Source organism: Anastrepha ludens, chromosome 2, assembly GCF_028408465.1.
Source record: "Anastrepha ludens isolate Willacy chromosome 2, idAnaLude1.1, whole genome shotgun sequence".
NCBI classification, from domain to species: Eukaryota; Metazoa; Arthropoda; class Insecta; order Diptera; family Tephritidae; genus Anastrepha; species Anastrepha ludens.
The window spans coordinates 18,168,131-18,181,658 of NC_071498.1; the positions used below are offsets into that span (position 1 = coordinate 18,168,131).

Below are 13,528 nucleotides of genomic sequence, written 5' to 3' on the forward strand. Positions count from 1 at the left end.
AAAGCGACCCAACAAGAAACTGCCTGCTCAGGTAGAGCGGCCAAGCCGAAGTTAAAGGTTCGTGGTGATGCTAGTAACACGCACGAGTAGGCAAAGGTAAAAGTCTATGAAAAAAATATTAAAATTGCTACGCTTAATTCAACGGTAAAGCGATAGTTGGATGGGCAAATGTTTAGGAAGCTGCAGAACAAATTCACCACGAAGGACATTCTTTGATTTCAAAAAGCTCGTAAGTTAAGTGCTCCAAATGTTTCTATCTATGTCCTGTGCATACAGAGCGCACTATTTGCAGGGGGGAGAGGGGGAGGCGAGTGGCAGCCGGTGTATGGTTTAATTGAGTTTAAAATAAGCCAAAAGTGAATTAACAACTAGCAGCTGCGAAGTGGGTAGTGTGGCAAGCAAACTTGATTCCGTGCAACACCAATCACACATGCACACGACTGCACACACACACTGTGATATCGGAGTGGCGGCAGCAAGGCACCGTAATTGTTTAAGTATTTGACCACACATTCAATATACTAACCCAACAGCAAAGGAGAGACATGTAAATATATATGAGCGTACATAAATTTAATGATACCAGAGAACAAAAGCAAGAACGAACGATATACACTTACTTATAGCAACAACAATTCCAATACAACTGCAACAAATAACAATAAGCAAAAATTACTTCAATAATTCAGTGAAAATATCTCGTTTCGTATTTTTATTCGTATTTAAAAAAAATGTGATTAGTCTCACGAAATTGTCCAATCGGTCATTTAGAATAACAAAATAAAAATCGCGAAATCTGAGATACATTAAGGAGTTACATATGTCCAGCAGCGCCAAAAATGCGCTAAAAATAAAAACAGTTTTTAGAAGGGATAACAATAGAAATTAATATAAAGAAATTTTATATATTTTTAATTAGTACTTAAACTTTATAAAAAGATTTATTTTAATTTTTCGTTACAAAAATTAGTATAAAAAAAATCACCTGACTCAAAGTACAATGAAAAAAAAAGTTGCTCCACGGTCTGCATCATTTCTCCTTGAAATGTTGATGGATCTGTAAAAAGTAAAAAAATGCTTGTAAAATAAAGTTGTAGTTATACTCCTATAGGGTTGTTCGATTTTTCCCGACAGAGGATTTAATTGTATTTTTTCACAGCTAACTTCCCACTTAAGTCGACCTTGGAATAATTTTGGATAGTGAACTATCATCGAAGTACAATATATTAGAGTGGAAGAAAAAGGCCAGCAACGCACTATACGCATGTAAAAAGATGCTGGAATTTACATGAGGTCTATCTCCTGCTATAATGTATTGGTGCTACTCAGCCATAGTAAAGCCAATATTACTATACGGCGCTCTGGTGTGGTGGACTGCGCTAAGAAAACCAACATACACAGGCATGTTCTGAAAATCGCGCGATCCGAAATGCCAATTCGCACGAATTTGTTTTGGGTGATCTGTAATTCGTCCGTTTTCATTTAAATTCGAATTTAAGTTCGAAACAGATGATTTCTCTTTGACAACTAAACAAACCAAATGACAAAAGAATTCGTTGGCATAAAATACGAAATAATTTCAAAATACAGGAGAAGCCCGATAAGTACAATTGGAAAATTTCAGCAATGATTGCACTTAGCGAAAAATTGCACTTTTGCGAATTTCTCCTGTAGATCGAGGAATACCTAGGGAAAAATATTTTAACTCTATTCAATGCAATTAATGAGCTCAAAAGGTCGATATTCAAGAAAAATGAACACATATTTATTGAAATTAATACAAAGAGATCAATGCGGAAGGACATATGAGTGTGTGCTCCAAAATTCAATTATTTTTTTTGGAAAAACTTTGTTATTTTCGATTGCGTTTGCTTGTAACACTTTTCAAGTGCTTTTGATCGGATATCATGCAAACAAGCGATCTGATTGAATGACAGTACATCGTTCTGTTCACCCCATTTCAAAATTGTATTGACGCAGCCAAAAATCGATTCATGCTGGACTTTTTCGGTTGTTTCTTCTTGAGTAGTATCTTCGGGCTCATTGGCTTCACTATCACCTTCATCTATTCCTAATTCCAAAACCCAATTGCGGATTTCATCTGTGTCTGCTTCACCCACATAGTTTTCGACCATCTCATTTAACCGTTGTAATCCTCCAACAAGAAGGGGGTCGTCAATTTCGATATCCAATGGCACATCGTCTGGATTAGATTCAATAATCGAGTCAACTGTTGGGCTTGTACCCAATACGCTTTTCCAGCATTTAGCGATCGTTTCAGGGAGCAATTTCCCCCATGCTTGGCTCAACATGATCACGGCGGTTTTCAAATCAATTTTCTTCAATAGTTCATGTAATGAAGAATCTTTTTCACTAATTATGGTTTCCATTAGCAATGTTTTGTATTGAATTTTTGTCAAGTTAATAACACCTTGATCCATTGGCTGTAAAATCGCTGTGCAATTGGCCGGAAAATACATCACTTCGATCTCACCACAAACTAATTCTTCTTCGGGCGGATGAGATGGGGCTTGATCCAGCAAGAGTAATGCTTTGGGTGGAACATCATTTTCTTTGGCGAATTTTTTCACTTCTTCGACAAATTATCAAAGAACCACTTTTTGAAAATATCCCGCGTCATCCAAGCAGTCTTGTTGCTAGCATAATTCACCGGTAGACGAAAATTTTTAAAACAACGCGGATTCATAGATTTGCCGATCGTTAATCGTTTTATTTTGGGGCTGCCATCACCATTTGCACATAAAAGAACACTGATTCGATCTTTTGAAACTTTGTTGCCTGGAGCACTCTTTTCATCTTTCGAAACGTAGGTTTTATTTGGCAAAAGTTTCCAAAAGAGCCCCGTTTCATCAGCATTAAATATTTGTGATGTTACATATCCTTTTTCAGCGATTTTCGCCGTCAATTTTTCCTTAAATGGCTCAATGGCTTCTGGATCACAAGATAATGATTCACCAGTCACAGTCAAATAGCGAAGTCCGAAGCGTTTCTTGAATCGCGAAAACCATCCATCACTTGCATTGAATTGTTCTCCATCCTTTTTTATTTCATCAAATATTTTTAATGCTTTGCTTTTCAATATCAAGCTAGAAACAGGAGCATTTCGTCGCCGCTGATTCATGAAAAACTGGTACAAACGCTTCTCGAGCTCTGGATGATTGCCAAACCGCAAAGTTTTCCGTTTATTTCCAAGTGAAAATGAATTGTATGCATTTTCTTTTAATGAACGGGATTGTTTTTTTATTCGGCAAATCGTTGCGCAATCAACTTTGTATTCGAATGCAAGATCTCGTTGTTTAACGCCTTTTTCAATTTTTTGGGAGAATCTCATCTCTTTCTTTCAATGTAAGAAAATGTAGATTCTTTTTCACTTTTCCCATGATTTTATTTGATGAAAGCAAAAAAAAAATCAAAAATCACAAAGCGTGAGAACAGTGTTTTTGGTCGCAATAATTCCGAGAACCATAACTGTGCATAGCTATAAAGCTGTGTCTTCGCGCGTGATGAACGCAAATACATTGCCGTATTAAGTAAAAAATTTCTTCGAACAAGAATTCTTTTGCGCCCGAAAATTGCAATTTTTTATTGCTCTTTTTGAGTTTTCTATGGACTCAAAATCGAATTGTACTTTCCGCGAAATTGCAGTTATCGGTATTGCACTTATCGGGCTTCTACTGTAAACGGATTTAATTAAAAAATGATCATGTTTTTTATGGCAGCTTATGTGTTAAACGAACAGGAGCAAGATTACCAAAGTAGAATAGATAGGCGGCGTTTAAGAGACCATTCGAATCCTCTCAGTGCACCGGATTCTACGTGAGATTAGAAATGGTTATACTTTGTTGCATTCATTAAGTTTTTCTACTTTAGTTTTGTTTCCAACTATCGCCTAAACAAGTACGCTTTTTTAGAAGTGCTCAATGAAGTAAAAACTTTAGTCAAAGAAACGTCCATACCTATTTTACTAAATCTGGCAGCAAGTCTTAGGTTTTTCGCAGAGGGTTGCTATCAACGTTCCGTCGGAAGGGATACAGATATTGCTATGGGTAAAAGCACAGTTTCAAAAATATTATCCGAAATGATCAATGATTTGGAAAATGTTCTATGTCCTAAGTGGATTAAGCTGAAAATGTCTGAAGAGGATTCTAGAAAATCTAAACTTCATTTTGTAGAAAAATTCGGTATTCCAGGAGTAATAGGGCGTATTGACGGAACACGTGGGGCTCTGATTAAACCTTTTGAGAACGAGCATCTATTTTTTAACCGAAAAGGTTTTTTTAGCATAAACGCAATGATTGTAAGAATGAATTTAAATTGTGTTTCTAAAATTTAAAATTTACTGCCTTTATTTTACAGATTTGTGATTTTGATATGATAATAAGAGCAGTAGTTGCAACTCGGCCTGGTGCAAGCCATGACGCTTTCGTATTTAGTATCAGCAGTGCAAAACACTATTACCTATCGCAGTATGAAGCTGGTGACCGAGGGTCTTGGCTACTGGGAGATTCTGGTTTTGGTATAGAGCAATTTCAACTGACTCCATATAGAAACCCAGACCCAAGATCAGCAGAACACAGATTTAACCAGCAGCATGCAAAAGCACGTGACATCGTTGAGTGTGTTATAGGAGTATTAAAAAGTCGGGTTCGTTGTTTGCCATATACGCCGCAAAAGGTAGTGAAGATAATAAATGTTTGTTGCGCACTACATAACACATGATTCAATTATTAATATAATTATTAATAATTGAATCATGTACATAACATATGTGGGAGTAATCAAATAGATGACATTGAAACAGAAAGCGTATTAGAAAACAATCCAATTGATGAGGAAATTGCTGAAAATGAGGAAAACAGTAGTTTATATAGTGTTGGCAGAAATATAAGAGACTCTATTGCTAGAAATTTAATATTATGAAACATAAAATTTATTCATATTAAAAGTAAATATATACATAACAGTTCAATAAGATTCTTTTATATTTATTTTTTAGTCTCTATCTCAAGCATTTTAATTTTAACTGTTTCATGTTGCAACTGCTCCATTTTGAGGTAATGCCTTTGCTTTTGCTCTATACTTTGAGTCTTCAAGCGATTTTGTTTCTCAACAGCACGACAAAGTCGACGAATCTCTTCCCTTTCATCTTCCTGCGATTTTGCAATCTTGTGTTGGTGGATATTTTCTCCATACAAGTAGATTGCGTTGCCATACACGTCTGAAGGCTGTCCTGCGTTGACACTCGTGGCCTTTTTGCAGCTCTCGGGGTACCCACCGCTTCCCTACTTGTTTGGGGACGTTCTTCCTCAGATTCGATAGCGCTATTGTTTTCTTCTGTCCCAAAGCTTCTAGAATGGTTTATGCCCTCAACGGCTGCAAAAATTCCACAAGTTCTTGGAACACATTCTTCGTTGCTCGTCAGTACATGCTTATTAAAGGGTCCACCTCTTGTTGCCCTCGATTCTAGATTGTTATGGGCAACCTTTTTCCGAATGCACCCCTTCCAGTCAGACCATATCTTAAAAAAAGACAACTCAAAAATATTTATTGCAATATTTGACTAAATACTTACTTTTTTCCATCCATTAACATGTTTTTGGGGCGGCCCTTCTGCAATTAGCAGCGTCGTTAGCTCTTTCCACTTTTCCTCAACAGCAACTCTGTCGCCCTTCGAAAAATTCTTCCCCAAATCTGGATGAGATTCCATAAACTTGACTAAAATTAGCTCTTGCTTGGAGTTCTTGTGTTTTCTCATAAACGTTTTTGAATAAGTTTTAAATATTTTAAATAAACACTTTTATTTACATAAATATATGCAGTTATTTTGAGTGAATACTCACCTTTTGATAAATTTATTTCAACAAACAGTTTATAAGAATGCCACAAACCGCTAACGTTTAAGTTGCCGAAAATTTAACTGGAAAAAATGCGCAGAGCTATACATCAGGCAGCCATTTAAGCTTCCTGACCACTGTAGTATCTTTCAAGCAGAATTCTTTGCGGTAGGAAAGGCTGCATAAATAGCAATCGCAAACACATCAAGCAACTCCAAAATAAATACCTATATACAATACGTTGACAGCCAAGCTGCGATAAAGGCAATAAACCATATGAAATTTCATCTAAAAATGTTCTAAAAAGCAGGGAAGCCATAGAGAGATTAGCCGCAGACAGACGGTTGCATATCTATTGGGTACCCGGACATAAGGGCAGTGCAGGAAACGAAATTGTAGATGAGATTGCCAAAAGCGCTGACGACATACAATTCGAACAAGAAAACGACATACTGAAACCTTTAAATACGGTATACAAAGACATCACTGCGGACATGAAAATGCGGATAGACAGGAGATGGAATAATCTAGCCCCTTGCAGAACCGCGAAAAACATGTGCACAGAGTGCAGATAAATACGTCCGATTCGTACTAGCTCTGTCTATAAAAGAAAGCAGAACTATCGTAGGCATGCTGACAGGCCACAATTTGCTATCGGCGCACGCATACAAGATAGGAATCACAAACAACGATAGCTGCAGATTTTGTAATGAACTAGAAGAGAGGGAAACGCTAGAACACCTTCTATGTTCCTGTCCTGCATTAGCTAGAACCAGATTAAAGTGCTTAGGAGCTTTACAATATGAGAAGTTAGAAAACATCTCGGGGATAGAGCTCCAAAGTTTACTTAGATTCGCAAAAAACGCAGACGTATTACAAGATGTCTACTACAAAGAAACGTAAGGGTCTAGCTCCATCTGGTAACACTAAGGATCAATAGCTCTATGTGATGGCTTTCAGCCAGCCAGATCAACCTAACCTAACCCACTTAAGTCGCATTGTCCTTATATGTTTTGACAGCTTTTGTGTGAATAAGCTCAATTAATTTTACGCAGTAGTTTTTGGTCGGTGCCCTTTTAAATATGGAAAGCAATAAGAATTATTTTCGTCATATTTGACTTTTTTACTATAGAAAAGGTAAAAATGCCCTTCAAGCCAGAAATAAATTAACCGATGTGTATAGAGAAGATGTGTTGACAATACGTCAGTGTCAGAACTGGTTTGCAAAATTTGGATCCGGTAATTTTGATGTCGAAGATGCACCACCTTCTGGAAGACTGGTTCAAGCTGATAAAAACGCGATAAAGGCATTAGTTGATGCAAACCGGCGAATAACAACACGTGAGATCTGTGAGAGGTTAAATTTATCGAATTCAACTGTTTATAACCACCTGAAAGACCTTTGTTTAACCTCGAAGCTCGATATATGGCTTCCTCATGCCCTCACAGAGAGAAATTTGTGACGTCGCATTGACGTCTGTGCTTCACTCCTCAAACTTCTCAAAAATGATCAATTTTTGAAGCGCATTACTACTGGGGACGAAAAATTGATTGTAAATAACAATGTCAAACGCAAGAGATCATGGAGCAGAACAGATGAACCGGCTCAAAGCATTTCAAAAGCCGATACCAATCAGAAAAAGGTGATGTTGTCTGTTTGGTGGGATTTTAAAGGAGTAACTTTTTTTTTAGATTTTACCGGATAATAAAACAATTAATTTGGAAGTCTACTGTCATCAGCTGGACAAACTGAATGATGCACTTCAACAGAAAGGGCCAGAATTAATCAACAGAAAAGGTGTCGTGTTCCACCAAGTTAATGCGAGACCTTATACAAGTTTGGTCACTCGCCGAAAGCTTTTACATCTTGGATGGGATGTGCTGCCACACCCCCGATATTCTCCAGACCTGGCCCCTTCGGATTATTATTTGTTTCGGTCATTGCAAAATTTTTTGGACGGTAAAACCTTTACCTCAAATGAACACGTCAAAAAACACCTGGATCAGTTTTTTTGCCTGCAAAGATCAAACATTTTATATGCGTGGAATCATGCTACTACCAGAAAGATGGCAAAAGGTGTTGAATCAGAATGGTCAATATATAATTTAATTAAATATTTATTCATTATACGAAGATCGTCTTTCATTTTCATCACAAAAAATCGAAATTATATTACTTTCCGAACAACCCAATAGTTGTCGGGCCGGATTTTTGAATTTTGAAAATTTTTGCATTTAAAAACAAAGTATGCGTTTTACGTTTTAAATGTCAAAGTTTGAGGTACAGGAGCGCCCACGGCCAACTCTCTAGCTAGTTAATGGGCTGTAGAAACTATAATATTGGGAATTTCCGCATAAAAATGTCACAGTATATTCTTAAGTAAAGGGTTTTCCAATAAGAGGTGTTATTGGTGAATGCATTGCGCTATCGAGAGATGATGAACGATTTTTTATGGCCGGAATTGGAAGGTATTGATCTGGACAACATTTACCAGGTAAATACCTATGAAATGGACTTTCAGCTATTAGTCAATAGATGTCGCTGGGAGTATTTTTAAACCTTCCCAAATGTCTAGTTTTTTTCGTCTGTCATCTGTCAGCAATATTCAGTTCCTTGTTTGTTACGTTTCATACCATAATGCATTTTTGTCGCTCTTAAAAATGTCGAATTTCGTGCCTTCGAACTACGATTTGCGGATATTTTTGTTATCAATTGAAGAAAAATGCTTCTCAAGCTCATCAAATGCTTATAGAAGCTTATGGTGGGCATGCACTAAGTAGAGCACAGTGCTTCAGATGGTTTGAAAAATTCCGAAGTGGTGATTTTAGCGTGGAGAACGAGGACCGTGGCCGGCCACCGAAAAAGTTTGAGGATGCCGAATTGCAAGCATTGTTGGATGAAGACGATGGTCAAATGCAAGAAATGATGGCAGAGCAGTTGGGAGTGACCCAAAAAACCATTTCCAAACGTTTGAAAGACATGGACATAATTTTAAAGGTCGGAAGATGGGTACCGCATGAACTGACAATGTGACAATGCACCGTGACATCGAACAAGAGTGACCCGGGAATTGGTGGAGACATACGATTGGGAACCGATGGTGCATGCAGCAGACTCACCAGACTTGGCGCCTTCCGATTATCATTTGTTTGCATCGATGGGCCACGCACTTTCCGATTTCCGAGCAGCGCTTCAATTCTCACGAAGAAGCCAAAAAATGATGACGATGATAGGTTTGCGGCCAAAGACGGCCAATTTTTTTTGGCGCGGCATCCACAAATTGCCTGAGAGATGGGAAAAATATGTCGCTAGCGATGGCTATTATTTTGAAGATTAAATTTGTAACCATTTTTTGTATTTTCAACAAGACGGCGCTACGTGCCACACAATCAACGAAACCATTGATCTTTTACGGGAAAAGTTTCCGGATCTCTCGAAGGGGTGTCACAATTGGCCACCGAGATTTTGTGATTTAACACCTTGTGAATTTTTTCTTTGGGGCCACATGAAAGAGAAGGTCTACGCCAACAGCCCAGGGTCGATTCAAGACCTCAAAGATGGAATTCGTGAGGCTATCGAGGACATAGGGCAGCCACTTTGCTATTCAGTTATGGAAAATTTTGTGACAAGGATATTGTCTTGTAAGCGTGGTCGTGGTGGTCATTTACCTGATGTTATTTTCCACTATTAACGGCATACCTTCCTCTTTATAATGAAATAAACATCCGATCATTTATATTCAAAAAATAGCATTTTTCTTTGAATATCAAAATAACACCTCTTATTGGAAAACCCTATATATACTTTGAAAATTCTGGACGCATGTAACACCTTAAGTTAACTACTGAGAACTTTGCTGCCTACACTATTTAAATGAAAAGACTAGCCCTCCATCCACATCTACGATGTGAACCTTCCTTTTACATCGAATTTCCAAATTCTAATTACCCAAAATTATCGCCCACATGGAGAACCTTAACGGAATCAAATAATATTCCTATAGTCTATCATACAACTATTTTGGCTAGCTCTGAAGAGTCTTCATTTTAGAGTCAGTACATGAAACATCAAAATAATAGAACAAGTTTTTTTCTAATAGCCTGCCCCTATGCAGGCAATATCAAACCTACGAATGAATTTCTGCCACGAAAAAGCTCCTCATAAACCTCAACTGAACTATTTGTCGTTCGAAGTCGGCTTAAAAACTGTAGGTCCCTCCATTTGTGGAACAACATCCAGACGCATGCCACAAATCGGAGGAAAAGCTCGGCCAAACACTCAAAACACACCTTTTTAGCTATTTTTAAAAATTTATTTTTTAAGTAAATTTTTTCATTTAATAAATAATTTTATTAAGGTCATAACACCGGGACTATAAAATAAATCAAAATTCTGGAAAAAGTACTTCATTCCTCATGCCATAAAATGTGATTTTTTACATGAAGTTAGTTTTATTATTCCAATGATCCTCTTAAATTGTATGCCATCTTTTAATTTTATGTAATTTTCTTAAGGATTTCTCGTCCGCTCCGCAAAATACTGTAACACACCTTTTTGTTGACGAATTCTTAACGAATGCGGCACTAACTTTTTGAGCAGCTTTTCCATATGTAATTCTTTATGTAGTATGGAGTACTCATTATTTTGAGACGTTTATGGTATCAAGAATTTCACACTTAATGAAACTTGGATCCTCACAAACCATATCATGCCCTTGCTCAATGATGTCTGCTGTAGTTGCACCTCGACGTCCACTAAGTGTTAATTATCAATGAAATTCGAAACATACTCTGGTCGTTCAAAATGGCTGCTAGATAAAGTTCTAAATGATTTTTCTTCTTATTTTCAGCAGATTTTGTTCCTTTGAAACGTTTTATCACGTCGTATACAGTCGAACGGGGGCTGTTGCGCGTATTTTTCAAGCGCGGCAGTCGTATTGTTTCAAATTCAAACACAAATTTCCAACAGCGTCCGTACGCTTTAAAACTTTTTGTATTTCTCTCTTATTTCTTACGACTACCCCGATTTACACCAAGTGACACATATTTATAGCTAGTCAGAGTGGCCTGATATTACAGTTAGATCTAGTAAATATGTAATAAATAGCAATAGAATGTATGTTACTGTAATTATGCTTACTGTATGTATATATGCAAATAATGAGAGATGCTCATAACATAACAGAAATAAAGTGCAAGTGAGAAAGAATGCGAATATGAGAATAATGGCAACATACAAAAATAAGAGAATGATATTTACTGCTCGGCCGTACTTTTCGTCGGTAACACTCCCTTGCCCGTAAACAAGTCTGACAACACATGTTTCCTTTACTAGGTACCGACATCTAACACCGCTACTTTTGCAATCGGTCGATGAAGAATGCCTGATTTGGTTTCTACCATAGCGCTCCGAACTTGGCCATCCTTCGCTTTTACCACATCTACAATTCTGCCTTTCGGCAAGCAGTTCCTCGGCAGGTCTTGGTCTGCAATTACCACGACATCGCCAATACGTACTGGGCGTTGTTTTGTGAACCACTTGGTACGTCTAGAGATGACCGGTATATATTCCTTCACCCATCGATGCCAAAAGCGGTCAGCGAATTGTTGTGTCAATTGCCAACGTTGACGCAGATTGACGGTGTCGCTACATATTGGCTTGTAGCCATCCGATGACCCAATCAGCAAGTGGTTGGGAGTTAGAGCCTCGTCGTCACCATTTTCCAAAGAAACAAATGTAAGCGGGCGGGCGTTCAGGATAAATCCTACTTCATTCAATGCACTTCGCAAGCTTTCATCGCTGAAACTTGTTGAAGGTAGTATTTCATAAAGCACAGTCTTCACTGATCTCACAAGCCTTTCCCATGCACCACCCATATGGGGGGCGCTTGGTGGATTAAATCTCCATTTTACTCGGTCGAAAGATGAGGCGATACCATTCAAATCGATATTTTTCAGACTCTCGCTAATTATTTTTTCAGATGCCTTGAAATTGGTGCCGTTGTCCGAGAATATCTCCCTGGGATAGCCGCGTCGTGATATAAAGTTGCGTATCGCCATGATACAGGAACTGGTCTTTAAGCTGTGGGCAACTTCGATGTGTATAGCGCGAAGCGTTAGACATGTAAATAGAACGCCCCATCTCTTTTCTCGCCTTCTTCCCACGATGACAAGCAATGGGCCAAAATAGTCGATACCTACATACGTGAAGGGCCTCTCGAAAGCGGCAATCCTTGCAGCCGGCAGCGCTGCCATTTGTGGCGGCTGAGGAATGGAGCTATGGTTTTTACATTTTTGACACTCTGCGCGCACTCTTTTATACAACACCCTCAGTCGATTTATAAAGTATGTACCACGAATTTGATTGATTACAGACTCATGCATCAGGTGATGGAAATTTTCGTGAGCCCAACGCACTATTAAAAAGGTGACATGATGAGAATTAGGCATCAGTATAATATCTTCATGGTTGTTTAAGTGTTCAACTCGACTTTTGCATCTTATTATGCCATCTGTGTCTAAGTAAACGTTTAAAGTAAAGATTTTGCTAGAGTTGTCAATATTCTTACCGCGTTTGAGGCACCTGATCTCTTCACAATATTCAATGGACTGAGCATACCTTATAAGAAGACATTGAGCTTTCTGAATCATATCAAAGTCGATGGATGTTTTCCGTTGCCTTGCTAGCACAACTGAGCGTAATCGGTCGAAGTGAAATAAAAATGTAGCCACAGCTCGATACAAACGTTTCCAGCTGGAAAAGTGCTCCACGTTCAGCATCAGGTTGTTCATGTGTTCCTTTTTCATATGTAGAACATAATGTTTAATTTCTGAATCGTCGCACTCCTCTAAGCTTAACTCTTCGCACTGCGGCCAAACTTCTGCGCTCGACCTTAAAAAATTTGGGCCGGTAAACCACAATTGGTAGCACTGACGTGTAGTTGTTTTTGTAGCTAAATCAGCGGGATTATTTCTCGAGGGAACCCACCGCCACTGGCTTACGTTTGATGCCTCTAGAATTTCGCCTATTCTATGCATCACGAATTGGTGGAAGTTTTTAGGGTCCATTCGCATCCATCTTAGCACCGTCTTTGAGTCTGTCCACCAATATTTCGACATTATGTTAATACGTTGCGTATTGCTTACCATGTTCGCCAGCCTCACACCAATTACCGCCGCCTGCAACTCTAGTCTGGGTATCGATAATGGCTTTAGCGGTGCGACTTTGGATTTGCCAGCCACTAGACTAACCGTGACGTCGTTTCCCTTTGATACACGCAAGTAGCAAACGGCTGCATACGCGCTTTCCCCGGCATCAACAAAGGTGTGAAGTTGAACATCTTCAGCATCTTTCAGCAATAGTGAATAACATCGAGGTATTTCGGCAGCTGTTATTAATGGCATAATGGACTTCCACTGGTTCCATTTGTCGAAAAGATTGTCTTGGAGCGGGTCGTCCCAGGCGAGACCAGATCGCCATACATCTTGCAGCAAGATCTTTAACCCTACGGTGTAGCAGCAAACAAATCCAAGAGGGTCGAAGATCGACATTAAAACTTGGAGTGCTTCTCTTTTCGTTGGTATGATCGATTCGTTAATAACATCGCGACGAAGTCTCGCAAATCTACAAACATATTTAAAATTATCGCTTAAAGGGTCCCAAAACATACCGA

General features: G+C 38.5%; 1 protein-coding gene across 1 annotated transcript; it reads right to left on the reverse strand.

Moving 5' to 3' along the window:
* Positions 1 to 11,186: 11,186 nt before the first annotated feature.
* LOC128855363 (uncharacterized) lies at positions 11,187 to 13,259 on the reverse strand. The gene has a single exon (XM_054090621.1). It carries the CDS (start codon positions 13,257 to 13,259, stop codon positions 11,187 to 11,189), a length of 2,073 nt encoding a protein of 690 aa, XP_053946596.1.
* Between the last annotated feature and the right edge of the window lie 269 nt (positions 13,260 to 13,528).